The 25,650-nt window shown below is 37.1% G+C and overlaps 1 protein-coding gene across 6 annotated transcripts in view; it reads right to left on the reverse strand.

The window, feature by feature from the left end:
* The window catches only part of ankrd50l (ankyrin repeat domain 50-like), a 44,863-nt gene that overhangs the window by 10,311 nt on the left and 8,902 nt on the right, over positions 1-25,650 (reverse strand). Inside the window, exons 1-2 of one of the 6 annotated variants that reach the window (XM_030125552.1) lie at positions 21,010-21,159; positions 20,077-20,902 (exon numbers count right to left, since the gene is read on the reverse strand). In XM_030125552.1, coding sequence (XP_029981412.1) covers positions 20,077-20,525 — 449 coding nt within the window. In that variant the 5' untranslated portion in view covers positions 20,526-20,902; positions 21,010-21,159. Of the gene's footprint in view, positions 1-20,076; positions 20,908-21,000; positions 21,160-25,650 lie in introns of those variants that run through there. The other 5 variants (XM_030125547.1, XM_030125549.1, XM_030125548.1 and 2 more) reach the window with 5 other exon arrangements.

Raw genomic sequence — 25,650 nt, forward strand, 5'->3', positions numbered from 1 at the left:
GCAATAAATCAAAGAGAAAAAAACTGGTGTTGCCATTATTTATAGGCATAATGTCATATTATTTTTTTCACATTAAACCAAGAAGAACATTTGGAGTCATTACTTCTAGGTTATTACGCTATTATTTCGGAGTTTGACCCCCTTGATTGTTAATATCTTCTGCACTTTGTAAATTCATCCCGTGGGCCAGATTAGAACCTTTGGCGGGCCGGTTTTGGCCCCTGGGCCACATGTTTGACACCTGTGGACTAACCCAATAGTTTTTAACAGTTCTTTAGGGATTTTACTTCTTTTTCATGTACAAAAATGCTAATTTTCTCTGATTGTAGCTTTTCATGTGTGGAAATAAGAAGCTTTTCCTTTCAGATCTGATAGTACATTTTTTATCTGTGAAGACCTGATTTACAGTAGGATTTAACTGTCACACTTCTTATTATTAATTCATTCTTTCTTTCATTCACTTTCTAAACCACTTAACCCTTTATTGGGCAAGTGACTATTTTTGGTTATTTCCACATACATTACAAGACAGTGTCAACAACGGTTACAGTGAGTCAACAATCTCAGCTCCAATGTGGTCTACAGGGTCTGTAAGGTCCACCTCTGCATTAACAGTGAGTGTACCTGCTGTGATAAGTACCATGAAGTAATGGTACTAATGTAAGGAATGATGTTCAAAGGGATCATGTGGATGTGGATAGGGGTCTGGATCATCACTGATGTTGGTCTAATGCTCTAAAAGTGATGTTCTAATGTTCTAGAATGCATATTCCCTTCATTTTACATGTGTTTTTCTTATATGTTTTTTTTTTTTTTTTACTAGCGGCATTGTGCCTGTGGTGCCATTGTACGATAGCGCCCTCCCGTGGTGCAACAGCGGTATTGTACCCATACGTCCTCCTGTGCTGCAACATCGATCACACACGGGGACAGGGGGTGGGGCCGAAATGTGCATTATATAGTAGGATTTACTCCTGGGATATTTTTTTTTGCCACTTATGGGTAAAGAACCAAATATGGTAACTTTATTGACCTTGAATTTCTATATAACAATAAAAGATTTTGAAAAAATTCACAAAAGTAATAAAGTCTTGTCATGTTCTCCAAAAACACACATTCATGCTCTACATTAAAGATGGATACGACCAGAGCATTCTGTCCGTATCCGTCTGCGTGCATTCCATACATAATTCTGTCCGTTTTCCAGGAGTTTGCGGATGTGAACCCAGATGGAGAACATGGAGCAGTACCACCGGGAACCATGGAGGCAGTGTTGGGATTTGAAGAGCATAATTTCCAGAAATAGTAGTGCTTTACAACGAACGACAGTGTGAGTTAGTGAAAAACTACTGACATATTTATGACAAGTACCCTTCTCAATATCAGCATTAGCATCCACATTAGGAACACCTCCTCTGCCGTCACCATATTTGTTATTATTGACTTTCTTCTTCTTCTCAAAAAACGTTACTCTTCTTCATGGTATTCAGCCAGTATGTTAAATAAGACCAGGACCCTCTGATGGATTGATTGAGAAACGCTCATTCCAACGTAATGGAAGCATGGAAGTATGAAGGCAGTGATGCATGACAATGTTAGAAATGGACACACGTAAAGTGAGAATGAATGAGCCTTAAGGTTGAAATTTTTAATAGTATCTATGAGTGAACTATAAAGGGTTAATCAATTGGGGTATCGTGAGGTGCTGGAGCCTATCCCAGTGATCAACAGGTGAAAATGGGGTACACCCTGGACATGTCACCAGTTCACCACAGGGCTGACATATACAGACCAACTATAAATAAACCATTCACTCTCACATTCACACCTATGGGTAATTAAAAAGACCAGTTAACATGTTAAGGTGCATGTATTTGAATGGTGGGAGGAAGGAAGAGTAGAGATGTGGACTAGACGGTGTTGGGAAGTTGCAAACGAATGCAGCTAAACTTAACCCTTTATGCACTAAAGTGGCAATATTGCAACAACCACCATAACTGAATGAAACAGATAGCTTTTTGAAATCTTGATATAGAAACTGAATATTAAAAAAAAAAAAAAAAAACTCCAGCACCTAAAGGACAAACATTCTAGCACAGGGGTGTCAAACTCATTTTAGTTCAGGGGCCACATTCACCCCAGTATGACCTCAAGTGGGCCGGACCGGTAAAATAACACTAGTAAAAAAAGTAAAATTACATTATGATAATGTTTACATCTACAATGTTTCCTTAAAAATCTGAATAACATGAACAATTTGAAATGTCTTAAGAAAAACAAGTGCAATTTTAACAATATTTTGCTTCAGTTTATCAGTTTATCCTTTACACATGTGCATTACAACTTACATTACAATTCCAAATACATAAAACATTTAGTAACCGGCAAAATATTGGTAAAATTGCACTTGTTTTTCTTAAGACATTTCAAGTTGTTCATATTTGTTCAGATTATTCACATTTTTTGCAAAAGGATAGTTTGTTAATGTAAACATTTTCATGTAATTTTACTTTTTTTACGCTAAAACAAAGATAAAATCTGCAGTTTTCATTATTGTGATGATAATATTATACTGGTTTAACCCAGTTGAGATTTAATTGTTTTGTATATGGAACTTGAATTAAAATGATTTTTACACCATTGATTGTTAAAATCTTCAGTGTAATTCATCCCACGGGCCAGATTGGACCCTTTGGCGGGCCGGATTTGGCCCCCGGGCCGCATGTCTGCCACCTGCGTTCTAGCATTTCTAACATATGATAACATTTATATTATTTTTCTGTGCATCCCAGAAATTGCCATATATTACTTTACAATAAGTTACTGGTGACACAAAGTAGCATATCTTCTCATATGTGGAACAAAGTGGGTTTCCACTGGACAGACAATAGCATTCATTCAAATCATCAGTGAAAAAAATTAGCTATTCATAGTATTTTTTTTTTTCTATTCTGGGGAGGCAGAACTACTGTTTTAAGTGTCAGACTGAAGTAGGAACCCCTTTAACCCATAAAGACCCAGTGTTATTTTTGTGTCAGTTCCCAAATGATTTGTCCTCTCTATTTAACCTTTCATTTATCACCATTTATCATATTATCCTCAGCATTTTGCTTTTTTCCAGTGAAAATCATGTATTTTCCTATATTTAATTTACTTACTGATCAAGTAGATGAAAAAGCTCAGATTATAGTTGAGGGTTATTATATCAAAAACAAAGAAAAAGTGAATTTTTCATCAAAATATATCATTAACTTAACATACAACAAGTGTGTCGATCCACTGTTATTGATCCAACTCCATGGGTTTTACTGGTGAATCGATGTTGTAGAAGATGACAGTGTTTCTACGTTCACTAAAGAGCTTCTGAACACCCAAATGGGTCATATCTGATGACCATGAAAAGATGACAAACTGTATTTTACACCAATTATTTACATGGATTGATAGGATTAGTGGATCAACAGGTATTAAACAGTTTAGATTAGTCAGTGCTTTTGGTTTTTACTGGCTGTTTGGGTCTTTATGGGTTAAAGGCAAAAGAACTACCTGACTGTGACCAGGCTGATCAATAATGAAACAACTTGCTTCCTGTTTCTTTATTCAGAACACGAAAGTCTAATTGTTTCGAGGTAGAAGTCTGATAAATGTTGGCAAACATCTCCCATTCTGATTAAATATTAACAGAATGCTCCACTTGGCAACAGCCTCAATCAGAATGTCATTATCCTTAACATTTACACTTAGCACCCACACCCTCCTGTGATCGCATGGTGACTCAGGTTAATGGAACCTCTGAAATTTCCTGCTCCACCCTGGACATGCTCCCACACACAGACGCACACACACATACACACACGCACAAGTGTTTGATGTCCTTGTTCTAGTTTCAAAAAAAGGGTCAAACAGTGTTTAACTGGGATGATAACAGCTAACACGGATCCTAATTTCAGTCATTTATCTTACAATAACACAGCGCGGTGTGTTTATGAGCTATTTAAGGTGTTAATACGGGTGTTAGATTTGAAGGTAGGTTTACAGCTATGAAAAATCCTACTGTAAAAGCAAAGTTCTGTGCTGCCAGGAAGGAAACGGCTCCAGACGTGTTTAGAAAACACAAAGAAGAGGTCATTTAAACTGTAAACAGCACCGGTAGGCTCTGTGTCAGCTGCTATGACGCATTGTTGTGTGAAATACAAAGCATGACATCTTATTATCCACAAAATTCACGCTCCAGGTCTATATTGCGTATTTTTATTGTCATTTTATCTTCATCTCTTCTTGATTTGCATCAAGGAAATATTCCATAAATATTACCTTTCCCTTTCAGGGTATTGTAATTCAGAAACAAGACTTCTGCTCCTGCTTTAGGCTCAGTTTCTGTTCACTGTTTGGAGGAAATCTATGGTTTAGACCTGGGGTTCACAATGTGGAGTACGTATACTCCCCGGGGGTACATGAAATTTTTTTGGGAGAAATACATTAAATAAGTCATCATGTACCGAACACAAAATAAATAATGAGAATTAATGCTGAAATGAGCACAATAAATACATTCATATAATAGTTTTATTGTCAATCATCTCGTTTAAGCTTTGGTAACATTTTAAGAACATTTCTATTTCATATTATTTAAAATGAGTTTATTTGAGTAGCTAAGTAATTATTTTTTGTTGATGAAAAGGTCATTTATTAATTAATGACCAATTTATTTATTTTTCTGATCAATGAAAGAAGGCACTTTTCAGTTTATATTTTGCACACAAAGTTAACTTGAAAAAATCTGTTATTTTTTTGTATATTACAGTTAAATATATGTTTGTTTACAAAAATGTGAACAGACACCTTTGGCACAGGAACAAATTTTGCCTAATTTTTTTTTTTACATCAAAAACACTGAAATGAGAGTTGGAGGTACTTGGCTAAAAAAGTATATTTCAGTGGGTATTCCACTGTAAAAAATTTGAGAACCACTGCGTTAGACCAATAATAGGTGTTTTCAAAGAAGTAGGGGAGTTACATATGAGAATAATATAATAATAATTTGTCACTCACCTATAGTGTTTACAAAAGTGTAGTGAAATGTAAGGCTTTTTTTAACCAATACTTCATTTTGTTTCCTTTTATTTCTTCCCTTAATCTTTTAAAGTTTATATAATTGTATAAAACTGGGAAAGATGTGCAATAGATTGTTACAAAGATGAATTGTTAAAACCCTGAGGGAAACATTGCAATAAAGAATATAAAAAAAAAACATTCAAAGAAAAAACACACACATCTACCACGGCTTTATAGATGGCTGTAACTCTCAATATTGAGATGTTTTGGATTCACTTTTCAACAGCATCAAGTCATCTATCTTTATTCTTAGTCTTTTGATGTATACACAGAGGAGAGAGCTTCAGATGTGAGGTATGTACTCAGCCCAGACAAAAACAAAAACAGTCTCATGCAATATATCTCTGAACCTCCTTTGGGTTTCACTACATGACATTTTTTATGCCCATAGTTATAGTAAAAATTTTGCCAAGATCTTGTATTAATGGCTGATACATCAAGTGTTTTCCACCACATTCTCAGTGAAGTTCAGGTCTGGACTCTGTGGAGGCTGAACCACTCGATCAAAGGATGGAAGACCCTGTTTAACCCATAAAGACCCAGTGCTACTTTTGTGGCAGTCCCCAAACAAATTTTTTTATCTATTTTTAACCTTTCTTTCATGATTTCTCACCATTTATTCTAATATTATGCTCTGTATTTTGCAGTGAAAATTGTGTATTTTTCTATATTTAATTCACTGATCATATAGATGTCCATAAAAGCTCAGATTAAAGTTGAGGGTTATTATACGAAAACAGAAAACAGAAAACTGAAGACTATGACTCACTATGGAGCCTCTGAACGTCCAAGGACAGAAGAACCTGTTTGACTCATAAAGACCCAGTGCTACTTTGGTGGCAGTTCCCACATGATTTTTTTTCTATTTTTAACTTTTCTTACAGGATTTGTCTCCATTTATTCTAATATTATGCAGTGAAAATCATGTATTTTCCTATATTTCATTCACTGATCATGTAGATGTCCATAAAAGCTCAGATTAAAGTTGAGGGCTATTATGTGAAAACAGAAAACTGAAGAAACAGTGACTTTTTCCAGTAAAATATATCATTAACTGAACATAAACCAAGTGTCTCCATCCACTGTCACTGATCCAACTCCATGGGTTTTACTGGTGAATCAATGTTGTAGAAGATGACAGTGTTTCCACGGTAACTATGGAGCCTCTAAATGTCCAAATGGGTCATATCTGATGACCATGAAAAGATGACAAACTGTATTTTACACCAATTATTTACATGTACTGATAGGATTAGTGGATCAACAGGTATTCAACAGTTTAGATCAGTAATGAGTTCGGTCGCTGCTGGATGTTTGGGTCTTTATGGGTTTACTGTGTCCAATCTTTATGTTCTCTACCAAACCGATGGTTGTTTCAGAAATGAGAAGATACTCACTGCATCAGTTAGGGTTCAAGAAAAAAAAAACAAAAAAACACACATTTATCACTGCAGTAATTATTCAATAGAGGGACAAGAACTATTAGGTAAGTTAATTCTAGTTTTTTTGACCAGGCTGTTATTATTATGACGTTGTTTTGCCACTCATTTTCACCTCCTGCAGTTTTAACCACTAGTTAAAAATGCCAACAGTCCATGTAATGGTATAAAAGCACATTTTTCACATTATATGATACCAGCTCCTTTTTAAGAAAACACAGGCTCTACTGTACAGGACATCTGCTGAGATGATTAACCTTTATAGACCCAAACAGCCGTCGGCAACCAAAGGCATCTACTGATCTAAAATGGTTTAATAACATGAACCACTAATCCTATCAGTACATGCAAATAACTGAGGTAAAATGCAGTTTCTCAGTTTTTGTGGTCATCAAATATGACCCATTTGGACGTTCAGAGGCTCAATAGTGAACGTGGAAACACTGGCATCTTCTGCAATACGGATTCAACAGTGAAACCCATGGAGTTGGATCAATGACAGTAGTTGGAGATGCTTGTTTTTTATGTTCAGTTATTGATATATTTGCTGAAGAAGTCACTTTTTCTTCAGTTTTCTCTGTTTTAATACAATAACCTTTGGATTTACTCATAAACATCTATATGAATTAAATATAGGAACATACATGTGTGACACTGAAATACAGAGGATTATATTCTAATAAATGGTGATAAATCACTTAAAGAAGTGATATTTTGCTTTTTTAAATGGAATTATGCATTTTAAAACATTTCCCTGTGGTCTACATAAACTGTAAATGCTATGCTTGGGTTTGCATTCTTCATTAATTCAACTCCACAGGTCCATCTTCAACCCTATTTCTGAGTAATGACACCAGAAAGGTGGTTTTGAGTGCTGGCCCTTTAAATGCAGATGAGCCACTTCAGGCCCCACCCCCTCCAGGTTGTTGGCTGTGCTGCTCTGTCCCGTTCAACCAACAACTGAACATTTTAGGTAATCGGCTCGAAGTTTGGACATATTTTCAGTTTTTACTACAACCGCTGCTGCTGACAAACAATTATGCCGTACTGTGAAAAATATTTGTCAGAAGTGTTGACCTTATATGTGCAAATGTCGTGATGTAACTAGTTAGAAAATGTAAAAAATTAAGCAGGAATTAAAACGGGTTGTAGAAATCCACTTGATTTTTCCAAAATGAATATAAAGATAGCTTTGCAGCACCTGAAGGGTTCAAATTCAATATTTATGAACTATTAGGGTCCAAATTAGGGATGTAACGATATGAAAATTTCATATCATGGTTATTGTGACCGAAATTATCACGGTTATCATTATTATCGCAGTATTGTTGAAATTGTGCTCAAAATGTTCAAAAAGCACTAATACACACACTGAAATAATTTGACCAAGTTGTATTTAAAAAAAACAAAACAAAACAAAAAACAAATAAAATAATAGGCACAATGTACCTTCTGTTGACAGAAACATTCAAATATCAACCCTTAGCGGTCTGAGCCTATTTTGTCCGTTTTTCAGTACTTTTGATTTTACCTTTATATACAGACATGTTTACTATACCCATTTTTGGGATCTGTTTTTTCAGCACAACTTCATCTATACCATCTGTCTATTATTTTTTCACTTTAACCTACTATGAAAACATAAAAGGTCAGAAAACACAAAAAAAAAAATAAAATCCGATTTGAAAAGTATATATAATTTATTGCATAAATAACACACAGATGCTTAACAAACCTTTTCAAAGACTTTAAAAGTGAATATTGGTTCCAAATATTGGGTATATTAAATCTAAATTGCAATAAATTAAAACTATACTCAAATATTTGACATAAAAGCAGATCTTTACATATGTATTTTCTTTGGCAAAGTGTGGTAATCAAACACGGTTATCATGATAATTAGAATTTAAACAGTAATACTAACTGTCTGCAATTTTCCCGCGGTTTATTGTTATACCAGTAATCATTACATCCCTAGTCCAAATACACAAATAAATGTACCAAAGACTAATAAAAGTGGGTTTAGCAAAATATGTTCTGTTTTTTCAGCACAGCTCTATCTATATCGTCTGTCTATTATTTTTTCACTTTAACCTACTATAAAAACATAAAAGGCCAGAAAACACACAAAAAAAATTAAATCCAATTTGAAAAATATATGTCATTTATTGGATAAATAACACACAGATGCTTAACGAACCTTTTCAAAGACTTTAAAAGTGAATATTGGTTCCAAATATTGGGTATATTAAATCTAAATTGTAATAAATTAAAACTATACTCAAATATTTGACATAAAAGCAGATCTTTACATAAGCATTTTCTTTGGCAAAGTGTGGTAATCAAACACGGTTATCATGATAATTAGAATTTAAACGGTAATACTAACCGTCTGCAATTTTACCACGGTTTATTGTTATACCAGTAATCATTACATCCCTAGTCCAAATACACGAATAAATGTACCAAAGACTAATAAAAGTGGGTTTAGCAAAATATGACCCCTTTAAGAAAGGTTAAAAAGAGAGGTAAACTTGTCTGGAAACTGCCACAAAAGTATCACTGGGTCTTTATGTGTTGATCCATTATGTTGACGTGAACTGGTATGACTTTGCCTACTGTTGTTGCAGTGTGACAGACATATAGTGGGTGGTATGTCACACCACATCCTCCCCACAGGCTAATAAATACAGTTTACACACTTCTAGTACCTGTTTACAGGCATATGCTGCTGCTGACTGTGATGTGTCAGTGCTGCGTGCCTCTCCATGTACCATAAGCCAAGTCAACCTGAAGCGACATGCTGCTAATCATGTTGACAAGTGACAGAAAACTAAAAACATCATCAGTAAGCTGCTAATCAAACACTAGCAACACACAGACACTTAATGAATCACAGAATGTTTATAAAAGTACTGTCAGCACCTGTCAGTCTCCCTGTGTTGCATCTTTAATTTACGTGAACTGTAAAAATGAGGCATTCAGTGTTCTGGTGGATAAGTTCATAGATAATTCTGTTACAGGAAAAACAGTGAAGCAAGACATTGTCAGTTCATATATTTTTTTCTCACTGGTTTCAATCTTAATGCAACCAATAAATTACTGATTTATCACTAGCAATCCGGAAAGTCCTAAAATTTCCATCTTAAAAGGGTTCAAAATAATTTAAAAAAGGAAAAGGATGAATCTTTTTTTTTTTTTTTTTTTTTTTTTTTTTACACATAATACTTGTGTTTTTAAATTATGTAAGATTTAGTGGGCGTACTTTGCACCCGTGGATAAAACTACGGCAAAGTGTAGTCTGTGTAGTAAAACTGTACAACACTGCAACAACACCAGCAACCTTTAAATATGTGAAAATCAGCCCAGTTCCATCACAACTGCAGTCGATTTTATTCTTTACTAACTTTGGTTATAAAAATGTGAAATGTGTAAGTCTTGTTGAAAAAAAAAATGTCTTTGGAGTTGTGACCATTTCATTGTATTCAGTGAATACATTCAAATTATGTCATATTTTTATTCATGTGCATTATTTCTTTATTTTTATTTAGTTAATATGGGTTAATTATGTATTATTTATGTGTTTTATCTTGACATTTTTATTTAATTCATATTCATATTCATATTTATTATTATTTTATATTTTAATATTTATGTTAATTATGTATTATTTATGTTTTATCTTGACATTTTTATTCAATTCATATTTATATTTATTATTATTTTTATATTTTAGTATTTATGTTAAGTATTTCTGTGTTTTTCCAAATTTATTTCATTACTTTAAAAAATGGTCACCATAGATTATGCACATTAAAGCTGTTAAATGGACAGTATTTGTCATATGAGATGTCTTTTAAGTGTAACATTTTAACTTTTTAAAAATAACTGAAAGTATCGATATCGAATATATATGCCAAAAAAGTAATCGGTATCATATCGAATCAGAAAAGTGTAGCATCGCCCAGCGCTACTTCACATGTGCGGAACAAAGTTGGCTCCCGCTTCATGTGCAGTACTTATGCAACATGATTTTGACGATGACATATTCTGTATATATGTACATTCTTTGGTGATCCATGGTGTATTTTTGTCCGTTTCCATCCTGAGCAGTACCTTGTGACTAAAAACAGCCATGCCATGCCTATTTAAAGCTAAGACATGGACATCTCATGTTGTTAAATGTCCGTTGCCTCTGTTCCTCTGCTCCTCTCTCCTCCGGCCCTCCAGTCCTCGCCTCGACTCCTCCGCTCGCATCTCCGGTGAGAAGGGCCAAGGAGTGGAGGCGAAGACCCGAGGAGCTAAAATTTGAGAATTGAGAAGAGGGGTTAGTCATTTCAACACCACTGCTTACTGTTCCACCAAAACAACTTCTGCTCTGACATAAATTTTGCAAAGACACTGTCGCTGCATCCTGGGCTTTAAAAGCATCCAAGTCGAGGATTCATTTAAAGAAACTCCAACTTGCCAAACAACCCAGAAAAGTTCTACCTGTGTTCCTGCCCTGGAGATTGGTCTGGATATGTAAAACTTATTCTAATGTGATGATAACAATAATTTTTTATTTTCAGGTGATTATGTTATGTGCTGACAGAAAAATATGAATATCAAATTCAGTTTCTGTGAGCTGATCCTGCACACTGCACCTTTAAGTTGTCTGTGGACTGCTCACAATCCACAAACTGAAACTGGCAAACACACAAAAGATACAAAAATAGAGTCAGTGAATGTTCTCATCGCTGTAACTACACAGTAGCTTTAACTTTTCCAGTCAAAATCAGATTGTAAACCCTGCCCTAAATGACAGCTGGGTCACAACATTCCTTATTATAACTCTGAGTCATCTGAATAAAGTGACACTCCTACACTTCAGTGGAGGAGGAAGTGCAATTAGCCTTTTATTGCTACTTAAGGTTTTCCGGTCCATCCGAAAGATGCAATCATCGCTGTTTGTTTGTTGGTGACCTTTGACCCTTGTCTTTAATTATACACAGCATGGAGAGGTGTATGTTACAATCAAACCACCTCAAAGTGATATTACATCTACGCAGCAGAAGAAAACAACAACACCTGCATCAGGGCTTTGAAATGTCACGGATGTTTCTTCATAAACAGTCAATTACAATTCAAATGCTAAACTTGCATCTAATAGTGGAAACATATACAAACTAGAAAAGCACTCAGAGAGCGTAGACCTCCGCCAAGGCAGATCAGCCCCCCCCCCCCCCCACAATCACCACCAAAATTTAATCATTTGTTCCTTGTGCCAGCATCAACATTTCCTGAAAATTTCATCCAAATCCGTCCATAACTTTTTGAGTTATCTTGCTAACAGATAGACAATCAAACAAAACCCAATCCCCAATCACCACCAAAATTTAATAATTTGTTCCGTGTACCAGTATCAACATTTGCAGAAAATTTCATGCAAATCCATCCATAAGTTTTTGAGTTATCTTGCTAACAGATAAATAGACAGACAAACAGACAAACCCCGATGAAAACATAATGAACAGTCAATTTGTCAAAAAGGTCTGCCTGAAAGAAAAAAAACAAACATAAAAATGTAAATCTATCAATTCTGAATGCTCATTTGGCAATAATGGAGATGTATATGAGCATCAGATATGTGTTTGTGTTCTACTCCATATTACCTCTTATTTAGGTAGGAGGAATAAAATGCAGTACACACATCAGTCCCCATAGTAACCGCACGAGGAAAGATATCTATACGCTTTTATGACACATGAGGCTTAGTTGCAGTCATCGTTTACAGATGATGGAAAAAAAGGGTAAATTCATGTTCAGTGAGCATTACAGCAGCACATGACAGGGAAATAATCAGTCCATATGTACTCTGGGTAACTGGACGTTTACAGCATGCTTACACAGCTGTGGTTTGATTTGTTTTCTGCACGCTGTCGCCTCGCTAATCCTACCTACGTTTCTGTCTCTAAATGCCATTCTCATTAAAAAAAGTTTTATATCATATTACCTTATTTTACATCTGAACCAGGACTGAGAAATGGGGAGCAGCAATTTTAAATTTTTTTTTTTATAAATTCATTTTCATTGCAAAACAACCAACCAATGCTGAGAAATGTTGTACATAATGCTTCAAAGGGGACATACTGAGCATCCCTTTAAAAAGAGTGATATTTTGCTTTTTAAATGGAATTATGCATTTTAAAACATTTCCCTGTGGTCTACATAAACTGTAAATGCTATGCTTGCGTCTGAATTCTTCATTAATTCAACTCCACAGGTCCACCTTCAACCCTATTTCTGAATAATGACACCAGAAAGGTTGTTTTGAGCGATGGCCCTTTAAATGCAAATGAGCCACTTCAGGCCCCACCCCCTCCACGTTGTTGGTTGTGCTGCTCTGTCCCGTTAAACCAACAACTGAACATTTAAGATAATCGGCTTGAAGTTTGGACATATTTTCAGTATGAACTACCGCTGCTGCTGATAAACAACTATGGCGTACTCTGAGAAAAGTTTGTCAGAAGTCTTGACCTTATATGTGCAAATGTTAATAATAATAATAATAATAATAATAATAATAATAATAATAATAATAATAATAATAATAACATAACTAGTTATGGATGTAACAAATTAAGAAGGAATTAAAACGGGTTGTAGAAATCCACCCAATTTTTGCCGGAATGAATATAAAGATAGCTTTGCAGCACCTGGAGGGTTCAAATTCAAACTTTATGAACTATTAGGGTCCAAATACACGAGTAAATGTACCACAGACTAATAAAAGTGGGTTTAGCAAAATATGACCCGTTTAAGGGGCTGTTTACATGTAGCGGAGGATTTTGTAAACAGAGATTTTTGTCTGCATTTGTGCCCATCATTTACATAACGACGGGCATGCGCATAGTAATCGAAGGTTTCGAAAACCTCTGCCCAAAGTGGAGATTTCTGCAAATCTCTGTGTTCGTGTTTGCGTGTAAATATAGACGGAAACGCGAAAACAGAGATTCTCAGATGGATGCAGGAAATACTCCATAAATCCAGTTTAGAGGAAGAGGATGGAGCTGATAAGTGAAGTTACAAGGATTACATAAGGAAGTTTGGTGGTAGCGAATGATAGCATCTTAGATAATTAGCGCCTAATATATCTGCTTAACAGGATCTTTGTGTATTTACTTGATATCAAATAAGGCTTTTATGAGGTGTTTCCACACTGTCATACTTCTTATTGTTTATTTTATCTGTTTTTCCTTCATCTATTCTGTCCAGTTCAGTAAAAGGTCAATTAAGTCATAATTTAAATCCGTACACAGCAGTCTTCATGAACTAAAGACAAAACATGACTGAAAAAAAGACGTAGCTGTTAACGACTATAGAACTAATACGGTTTGACTCAGAGTTCAAACCCTTTTTCATCCCCTCTCTCACATCACAAAAGCAGTTAGTGATTGTAAATAAAGTCACCGGCTGATTGATTTACCTTGCATTGTACTGTTTACATGTTTCGGAACCACGAACACTACATCTCTATAGGTTCATAGTGGAAGTAACGACAGGATTCTGATTGGTTACTGACATGGTGCGATTTGTCAAAAAAAACAGAGGGGGGGTGTTTTTTTTCGTCAGAACGGGGGTGGGGCAGCAGTTATATATGTGGGGTGCAGTCCATAACTACCATAATTAACGCCAGCGTGAAACAAAAGTGAAACTTTACAAACTTTCAACGTCCAACTCCTGGGTTCTATTCCTCTATTATACAACAGATCTTACATGAAATTTTCACAACTTCTAACCTGTATCCACTGGACCCCCTCCACTGCTCTATGGCCCCCCCACAAATGCTGAGCCCCATGAATTTGTCACCCCCCCCTTTATGGCCCCCCAATGCATGGGGATTTTTGCGAATTCTGAGACTGCAGACAGTTCGGTTCAGGTGAACGTTAGTGCGACTAATGTAGGATATAGGTGTAAGAAAACTGTCACAACCTTCCTGTTATTTCAATTGGTTGGTTGTCCCCCCCGACGATAAAATTCATTGAGCAGTAGTAGGGATGTAAAAACCAGAGGGGGGGTTGATCCCCCCCAACAAATCGCACCCTGGTTTCTAGTACTTGATCGTCCCACTGCACAGCCATCTACAGGCCTGGCATGCTCTTGATGGTATAGATATATGGGGCAGTATAAACATGTTTTAGTTTTTTTGTTTTTTTTTTGTTTTTTTAATTGGAGAGGGGGAAATCTGTTTTAAAAAAAAATACCCGGCTACATATAAACATAGTCTAAGTCTCCCATGTCCTCACAATGTATATTAGTGCAAAACTGCTCATCAACCGATCACTATAAAAGCAACTTCTGTTTGAGTCCAGGATTTTCTTTATGACAAAGTTGTTTTCCTTTTAAGTGGAGTAAATTTCCTTGGTAGCCTACACTGCAAACTTAAGCTGCTCCAAAGCATGATATGTTCAAGACAGAAGATCAAAACATCTAAATGCACCACCTACTGACCAGTCAATTCTACTTGAAGATCCCACAGATCTTGGTGTATAGATAATGAGAGGGTGGAGACAGACCATCTAAACTTTGACTTTCCTTTGAAAAGAGAAAGTACTTCAGCCCTAAAGCAACGGACTTGATAACATAACATTTGACAGTAAGCCAGTTTCAATTTTTGTTCTTTACTTGCTTCAACTCAGGGGTGCCAGTACCAATTATGGGCCCCATGAAAGCATAACTGTTGTGGACCCTACAGAAATTGATAATCTTCTCAATCAGTCGGAACGAGGGGGGGGGGTGGCATGGCATGTACATGGGGGTGCAGTCCATACACAATGTCACTTACGATACTGTAAAAACAAAAACAAAACTTAACATGCTTTCACTGTTCCCCTCCCAACTTCTCCACCTCTCTTATACGGCGGATCTTTCACAAAATTTTTACAACTTCTATATCCACTGGGCCCCCTCCACTGCCCCCCACAAATACTGGGCCCCATGAATTTGTCATGTTTACCCTCCCTTATCGGCGCCCCAGCTTCAACTGCAGCACCAGCACTGAATTAAAAGGATGTAAATGGGCAAATAACTACAGTCAGAAACCCTGGGCTGACAGAGTGAGGTAATTACCGTAGAATCATTTAGTGCAATTGGCAAAGTTTGGTTTTGTCAAGCCGATGAACAGAGATTGTGCTCTACTGTGGCACCCGTTTTTCAGCCATGTTTTAAATGGACTATTTCAGTGCCTGTTGGTTTAAATTAAAATGAGATGCTAGTATGTACGTCACCATCCTGTGGACACCCTGGTGGTTTGGTAAGACTCAGGATGATTCTGGTGGTTCTGGAGGGAGGTGGCATACAGATTGCTCATTGCAGGCCCAGTTGTCTGAAGAGGGATGAGAGTATTTCAACAGAAACTAACACTGATATTTTGTTTTTCTGACCTGTTTTATGTTGGAAAAAACAACTGAAAATGTCATTTTCCAAAATACAAAAGCCTATGTCCCTTTTAAATACCCATGAGCATCTGCCACCACTAACATGGAGCAGAAGGCAGTCAGAGGTGCAAGACCAATCTGCCTTGCCAGTACAGACAAGCACATAACCTGTCACCATGGTAACCGAATTAGTCCAAAATCGACCCAGAATCTAAAAGTGATTTGTTTCAAGATGCAGCTTGTGTTTTCACTTTTCTCAACATCATAAACTCCACCACCGTTGGATGGGATCAGCACCAAAGTTTTGGACTGGTTTTGGATGGTTCTTGCAGAAAAGCATCCTGGGTAATGTCAGTATCCATCTTCTCCCCCTTGTCCTTATAGATGGAATAAAGATTTATAAAGATTGTTTATAGATGGAATGTACCAGGGTGCAACAGGAATTTCGGCTGAATTTTTTCCCCAGACTTTTAAAGAGTTGGATGTTGAACCACATGCATAGCTGTGGAAGACAATATGTCTTGTGCAAATGTCCAAATCAGCGCCAGCACAGTTTAAGTGACAACATACAGGGCTGATTCAACTCAAAGGTGCTTATGCGAGGTTTGGGTTGCAGTTTAGCTGAGATTAACCAACTCCATTTCTACGTGAATGGTACCTGCTGTTGCTGCTGTAGAAGAGCAGAGGGGACTCAACAACAGTTTTAAGAACAACATTGAGAATTTCTGTGGAAAAAACAACCAAGGCCTCGACATATAAATCATTGTACAGACCATTACCACGGACGCAGGCAAAGGACACAGTTGTTTGCCTAGAAATGGAATTAGCTAACGTCAGCACATAGTTCAAATATAAACTTTACGTAAACACACAAGCACACGATATCTACATATTGTACTTCTGTACTATTGTATTCTGTCTTAATTATTATTTAAAATATGCACAATTTTCTCCTTTACTTTTCAGTATGCACACATTTACATTCTCATAATTCATAAGGTCTATTGAGTATTAGGTCACAATCATCATAATATAGAGAACCCATTCCAACTTGGTGTTAACTGTATTTCTCCACCTCACACTGTGTTCTTAGGAGAATCTTACACAATCTGTACGGCTGTAGGCCCAGATCATTTACACTTCTGTTAATGCATCCATGACTTGAATCCATAACAATGTAATCGTTCCAAACCTCTGACTCCATAAAACACTGATCACTCACATCACAGCTTAGCTAACATGAAAACTAAAAGACAGAAATGGATCAAGAAATGAGATGCTTAATAGATTGATTGGGCTGACAGCACCATTGAAGCAAAACGGAGCAGCTCCTATTGAAATACTGCAGATGACTTTATAATGATATTTCTGAACAAATGAAACAGCAAGTTATCAGACACTCTGACAGCAACGCCAATGTGAAATAAAGCATCAAAAGATGCCTCATCCTAAAACTAAAGCCTTGTCCAGACAAAGACAGTTTTGGTTGTATCTGCAAAAATTTTGTGTCGGATAGGCCTTTTGTCCATACGAAACCAGCATTTTCAGTCACTGAAATCAAAACTTTTTTGTCCCAGAGTGGGTAAATTTGAAAATGCTGGTTTCGCATCTTCAAGTGTACAACCAAACCACAATTTTTCTAAAATGATGTCATAGCCCCACCTCTCTAACCTTTTACCCCGGAAGCAAAACACCACTTCACAACAACAACAACAACAACAACAAGAAATAGGGCAAAATAGTATCTGACTTTAACACTTGACATTCGACAACATAGTCTTATAGAGATACCAATGGTAACACAAGCTCCTACAAGTCAAAAAGGTGGTTAATCCTGCTAATGTTTGCTACCACATTTAATTCAGGTGCAGGATTTGCTCTTTTTAGAAGCCAAGGCCTTATCACAGCGACCTGGATTCAGTTCCTGGCTCAGGGCCTTTGCTGCATGTCAAACCCCCTCTTTCCTGTCTCTCTACACAGCCTCTAATGCAGGCACGAAAGCTCAAAAAGTATCTTAAATGAGAGCAAGTATAGGAAACACTCCCCTAACCCATCTGGACGTATGTAAACGGTATCATGTATACCCATGTTTCATCAGTTTGCCGATGGCTGTTGTTACATCCTTACAGTCTGTGCCTCTCACAGCACCTCCTATCACACACAGTCTGAAGGGAATGTGGAATCCAGTCGGGTACTTCACACCAGAGAAATGCAAACACACAAGGAGTGTTAAAGCGCTCAGACTCATTGCAAAGTAAACACACACAAGAGAGAGTGAAGAAGCACCGATGAGGAGGGTGACCTCGCTGACTGGTGCTGAGACGGTATCCAGGGCACTAGAGGTATTTTTCACCTCTTTGTTCTCTTTTTTCCTTCTCTGAAAGGATGCTGTGTCGTAAATAACACTGTAGCATTCATTCACACTGGAGGCCCATTGTGTGTGCGGTGAATGGGCAGCATTATGAGTAGAGAAATAAATATACGGCGAGGGAAAATAGCTACCGCCGTCTGTTTCCTCTGACTGTCCTGGCCTCTTGTTGCCTCAGTCATAGTCATATGTATGTCTTTACGCTTACAGCGCTGTGAAACAGATGACAGTCCAAACACCAGCAGATAACCACTTTTACTTAAAAAAAAAAAAAAAGCAGCCTTGAAGCTTTCATGCGATGTTTTTTTGCGCCTGAGCAGGTATTCAGTCTGTAGAGGACATAACTGGCAGGTTGTCCTTCTGTATAAATGTAATGTCTTACACATGTGGATTCTGCATTTAGTAGCACAGTACAGCTTTCTGTGATTTGACAAAATGAAGAAATAAATTACAGCAAAGACCTAGTATCAGTGTTTTTTGTCTTTAAAATTAGGCATACACTGAAGATTTTTGCATTCAACAGATATTGCACGTGTGTTGAGTTTTACTATATAACCTTGTAAAAACTTATAGGATATGTTGCAATTTCAAACTCTAACATAAACTTGCATAATACTAGCAAATGATTAAAGATAAGTCATCAGATCAGATTGGATAAGAAGCTGTTTCAACCTACCTGAGGTATGAGGAAATTTGGCAGTTGTGTTTTTTAACATGACACCAAAGTACTGAACCTCCTCAACTGATAAATGTATCTGTTGTCTACTGTAAACCCAACAACCAGTTATTTAAGGACCACCTTTTCAGGTAACTTATCATAATGATTGTTGGTATGACCACTTATACTTTACACAGCCTTTACTTTAACACACTACAAATAAAACTCAAAGTGTGTATGTACAGAGTGTTGTGTAGAATTAAAATAATCAAACTACCCCACTAGCTCTAACTGATAAAATGTCATTTATGATGTGAACATGTACAACACATACCCTGAAAAAGAGTGTCTGAAATGTAAGAAAATAAGATTACTTTATTTACATGTTCATTGTATTGGCATTTAGGTAGCTGTTAGTTATCCTCTGATTCGTCACTTTGGTGGTAACTGGGAGGTTATTTCGTCATCACAATACTGAACAATGTTATCACACGTTGCAGATTTTCCTCATATTGTGCAGGCCTACAGCTTATATGTAACAACACACAAAGTGGTCATCATTGTATCTGTGATAATCTTGACAATAGAGCAGACGCTGCAGAGAACTGGGTCTGTTCTGGCTCCGTTAGCACTTATGTTATTAGTCAAAACAGCTGAGCATGAAAGAGCATTTACACAACAGATGAAACTTGTGCGGCAGGTTTTCACCAGGATGCTTTCACTTCTGTTTGTTTATCGTGTGGCTCACTGTGACTGACTGCAACTGTCTGCCCGCTGACTAAAGTTGGCTCAAACTGGAAAAATGCTTTCATCGATGATGTGCCCACACAGATTTTTTTTGTTTTGTTGTTTTGAACTGAGACTGAGCCATGCCTCTGAGCATGCACACACATGCTTTTGTGCCTGGGCAGGTTTCAAGCTTGTTAGCTTTCTTCAACTTTTATCCTTCTCTCATTTGGCAGCTTTCAGACAGTCAATAGAAATATCTTTCTGCTACTTTACTTGTAAACATCACATCAGAAGGTACTGCTCAAGCAAGATATTTTCAGATTTTTAAAATACACATATGATACACACCTCTTGAACGTGTCATCCGGGTCTTTCTGGCAGGTTAGAGGATCCAGAACAGAGGATATGGAAGGGATTTTCAGCATGTCCTCATACCCGGGAGGTAGGAGAGGTGAGGTCTGCAGCTGTTCCACCAGGCCCAGGACAAACCTCCACAGAACCGTACTCCTCTGGTCCTCCCTGTGGCAGAAGTGGGAGGCCAGGCAGCGCTGTGCCAACCCCACTGCCAGCCCTGCCTTTGAGGTGGGCCACACTACCTCAGTGCACAGGGCAGTCTTCCCCGCTCCGGGACCCCCAGTCACCAGCAGCCCCGGAGGCTGGCCTGGCACAGAGCGGGCGTCCAGGTAGCGCCTCAGCTTCTCCAGGGCCCATTCCCGGCAGAAGAAACGCCGGCCCTGGAGCAAGCTGGTGCTGCTGCCAAATCCACTGCTACTCATTGATTCCCGTGGGACTGACATCCAGGGGATGACTTTGTGTTCTGAACTCTACTTCCCATACTCCTTTGTGAAGATTACTCCGACTCTTTGACTGAGCTGCTCCAGGTGACAGCTCTAGCTCGTGACAGGTCCAAAAAAGCCTTGGTGATTCCTTAGAATGTCAGTTCCTGAAAGTGTTGCATCAGGCAATTATTATCATTAGGTGTCCTTCAGCTGCAGGTCTGAGGTGTGAGGTGGCAAAAAGAAGAGTCAAGAGAAAGACTCAGTCAGCTACCGTCATGCTTTCCTCATTTTCTTCATTCGTCTTGTTATTTCTGCAGCCGGGTTTGAAAATGCAATGCGAAGTACAGCATCCATGGTTACCACCGTTCATCACACATCTCCTGGAGAGTCGGGTTCTGTTCTGTCAGAAATCAGAAAGAGGGAGAAGGAATGAGTCAACAGAGGAAGTGACAGCATGTTTTTTTCACAGATGTAATGACACAATGGTACTGACAGTTCTCACCCCTCCCCTGCCTGAAAGTCGTCCACTGTCTTCTAATTACAGCTACAGTTTTTCCTCACAGTTTTTGTCCCGTTGCTCTCAGACGCTTCATGCATCGACTCCAACCTGCTTCTGTCTGAGCAGCTTCTCACTTTCCCACGTCCTCAGCTCCTTCCCTTCTCTGTTCTAATCTCACACCTCCCTCTCTCCGTCTCTCATGCTCTCCGGTTTTTCTTGTTTTTTTTTTTTTTTTTGTCTCCTCCCTCCCCGGTGTTTCTCAGCATGTCAAGACATGCACAGGAGAGCAGAGGGAAACTGAGAGAGGGATGGGGGAGGACTCCTATGGCTATGAGCGATTCCACAGACGACAGGTGGGAGGGGTTACCTGGGGTCAAGGTTCAGTCACGGGGCAATTCAACACCTCAAGCTCAAGTTTTTGGTTTGAAACAAAAACCTCAGGGTTTGGGGGGAAAGTATGGCACAGACACAGGATATTAAAGACTCATGTCATCTGCACCAGTTTTTCTTTTAATGAGAAGGAAAATGAAACAGCTAAATATTTTTCTCTGAATCACAAAAACTCATTCATGTTTATGTAAATTTGGATCCACTGAGTCCAGAGAAAATTGCAACATGTAGGAGAGCCCAATTATGAAATTATTTTATGACATTGTGTGTGTGTGGAAGCTGGAGATAATGAGCCAGCTCCTGTCACATAAAGGCTTCATTCAGCATGCTCTACAGCCACATGATGCTCATTTATGTACTTAGAATTTGGGTTTTATTTCAAATATAAAATGCATCCAAATAGGGTTGATACTTTTTTCTGTTTTATAGTATAATTAAGCTTCAGTGCATCGTTTTCTCTCAGTTCCCCTCTCTGCTCGCAGTCATTCCTCAAAATATTCAATTTATTTCTTGATTATTTCAAGACAAAAGCATCAGGAAGAAGAAAAACTTACAACTGGCCCACAGTCAGAAATACCAAAAATATCACATTTACTAAATGTAAGATTAAAAAAGCAAGAAAACATTATCATTTGAGAAGCTTTTGAGTTTGTAATTTTTGGTAAAGGTTCATTATGCAGTGACATCTAGTGGTGAGGCTGCAGATTACAATCACCTGAGCACCCTTCACCTCATCCTCGACTACAGAGGCAAGGAAAAATATAAAAAATCCTAAAGATCAGGGTAAGTTTAGGCATTTCATTTTTTTTCCTAGCTGTTCCACACTCCAACATAGATACTATCCACTACAATAGGGAAAAAAAGAACATTTTGAAGCTGCAACACAGTGGATTCCCTTGAAGAGGACCCATTCCTCTGTTGATATGAACAACTACTGTGCAATCAATATTTACTACTTTCTGTACAATATCTTTCTGACCACAATACTGTGCAATTTTTAGTACTTCATGTTGTATATATAACTTAATTTAACTATTTTATCTCAGGATACACACATTTATTTATTATTGAAATCTATTCTTTTTTTATTCTATGCATATGTTTGCACTGAAAGGAGTGGCTTTTTGAATGTCATTGTACATGTGTATAGTGACAATAAAGGCATTCTCTTCTCTTTTATTCTGTGACGATGATGGCTATTATATTCTATTTAATTCATTATATTCATCTTAGGTCTTACACACTCCACTGCTAATGTAAATAGTCAAACACATTATCATAATAGTTGCCACTTAGTTTTCTATTCATTAGCCATTCAATAAATCCAGAATATATATTTTTTTAGAATAAAATAAATTAAATTATTGTTGCACTGATTTTTGTAATAGATTTTATTGACATAAAGTATTTTTTTTATCTACATATTTATTAATTGTTTTTCTTTTTTCTTAAAATTATGTGACTTATTTTCTGTTTTATTATTTGAAGATTGTTGCAAATCATGTGTTCAGCTCAGTCCGTGGCCAGAACAGGACAGGACAGGACAGGACAGGACTGAGTGACATTTTTTAAAGGGTCAATATACGATCTGCACATACTTGTACGTGTATGTGAAGTTTGTGTTGGAGTTTATTTTGTGCTGGGAGCTGGTTGTATGTTGACATTAGCTAATTCCACTTTAACACTAACGACTCTCTCGGCTGTCTACAACCACGATAACAGCCTGTACACTGGTTTCTATGTAGAGGACTTGGTTCATGTTTTTCAGTGCTCCACTTCTGCTCCTCTGTACAAAACCATCTTACTTTGGAAATTCAATTAACTACAGTCAACAAATTGACAAAACACTTACATATTTAATATGTTTAGTACTGACTTTCATTGTGTTTATGGATATTAGTGTAGATGTATGGCTGTGATTTCCATTTTGTGTAACCTCTGCTGCTGTCTTGGGCAGGACACTCTTGAAAAAGATTTTTAATCTCAATGAGCTTTTTTTTCCCGGTTAAATAAAGGTTATAATAATAACAATAAAATAAAGGCTATAATAATAATAATAATAATAATAATAATAATAATAATAATAATAATAATAATTTATTGGACCTTATAACTTTGAATTCTTAAAACTTTGTGAGGAGAAGAAATATTAACAGTTTTTTTTGTCTGTTTTATATGTTGAAACATAAGTTACCACATCAACTGTGAGCAGTATTTTATGGCCTGGGGCTTAAATAAATTACATGGATATAATGTAGTGACTGTGATTGCTGCAGTTCCATTATTAATTTTCAGCATATTGTAATTCAATTAGCAAGACATGAAAAAAGAATTATTTCCCCTTCTGTGGACTGAGAAAATTTGGACAGAAACTTGGGAAAGAGGCTTCTCTTTTCCACAGTGACATGAAATAGAGCAGGTCATCTATATTTAGATTTGCGTTTTTATTTGGACAAAGAGGAGAGAGTGGCAGAAGAAAGACATATGTTTGGAATCTAATTTTTTTTTTTTTTCCAATTTCAGCTTTAAAACCCAGGGACACGAGTCATTTCTGTGTTCGAAACAATCCTGAAGACAGTGCAAACTATGTCAGCTGTAGCATACAGCAGCTACATTAAGACTACTGCATCAGATTATAACTGCGCTTTAACACCTGAGGGCATTCAACTTGAATTCCTCACTCCCGCACATCTCATCCACAACATGATAGCAGTATGATTCACAGTTAGATGGAGACAGGACAAGTGCGAACAAGTAGCAGGTTTCCTCAAAGGCTGATGTAAGTTTAACATATTCAGCATTAACCCGGTATGTAACCTTACTGCAGGCATGCGCATACAAACACTGTTGGCTTGTAAGTGCCAAATACTGAAAATTAACTGGAGAATGAAGAGATGTGTAGTCTTAGCAGGATGGTGTTAACAGTAATGAGGAGACCTGGCACCAGGCTGTGAAGTTGTCGACATTCTTGTCTTTACTTGTGGTATTTACAAAGCCCCATTATCCTGGCATGTGGCCTGTAAAGACACTGGTGCAACAACCACAAGCAGCAGTAGTGTCTGTATACAGCTTTACTGACAGACTCTCTGAAGTTAAATTGGGTCATGTCTTATTTATGTGCCCTGAAATTAAATTCACAATCTGTAAACCATGCCCTCTGCAGTTGGGAGACTCTAAATTACACATATGAAAATGCACATAGTATACGGACATGGTCATACAGGGTGTCCATAAAGTCTCTTTACAATTTAACACATTTATTACAAAAGCAAATAAATAGACAAATCCAAAGGGGAGGCAAGGGGTATTGTTTTTGGTTCGGTTTATTTTGTTTGTTAACACTTTAGCAGCAAAACTATTGGTTGAATTCATACCAAATTGGGTTTAAAGATTACCAGTGACCCAGAATAGATCATTATTTTTTGGGAAAAGAAAGTCAAAGTTCAAATTTTTTATGAATTTTTCTATCTTTTCATTTTCCCCATTACTTATAATGGGCAAAATTTCACATCTATAAAAACATCAATTCGGTTTCAATTTTCTTCAGTCTTGGCACATATGTAGAAGCAACTGATATGCTGACATCAGCACACGCATAGACATGATGACATCAGCTGGATCGATGCCAAAATAAGCTACAGTACGTGTGAGGGGCGGGGTTTGTTGTACCTGGCACCACTTGTTACAAAATGAAAAGTAGATATTGAAGTGTTTTTTGCCTCATTTAATTCACCTCTATATGGACACTATTAGTTGCACCAAGCACTTCCAGACGGTACTGGATTTGTTTCCATGTTGGCTGTATCATAGCATCATCATTAGTATCAGTGACATCAATGATCTTTCACTTCAGGTCACTGATGTCCCATATATTTGTTCCATACACCATATCTTTAACATAACCCCATAGAAACAAATCCAGGGGAGTGATATCTGGCGAACAAGGTGTCCAGTTGTTTCACTTGTTCAATTGGTAGATTTTTTTGCTTGAATGAAACAAACAAACAAAAAAAAATCTTGAATTAAGAAAAAAAATTTGCCAATGGAACAAGTGAAAATTATCTTGGTAAGATTTCTTGAAATAAGATTTTCAAGGTCTATTGTCTAAAAATAAGTTCTTACATTTCACTGAAAATTTACTCCTCAGGTGATTATGTCTTATTTAAGTGTGATGAGATATTCTGACTAGAAATGAGAAAAATACACTTGGTAAGATTTAGATTTTTTCCAGTGTACCTGGAACTATTGATAGTT

This window comes from Sphaeramia orbicularis, chromosome 21 (assembly GCF_902148855.1).
Source record: "Sphaeramia orbicularis chromosome 21, fSphaOr1.1, whole genome shotgun sequence".
Taxonomy (NCBI): domain Eukaryota; kingdom Metazoa; phylum Chordata; class Actinopteri; order Kurtiformes; family Apogonidae; genus Sphaeramia; species Sphaeramia orbicularis.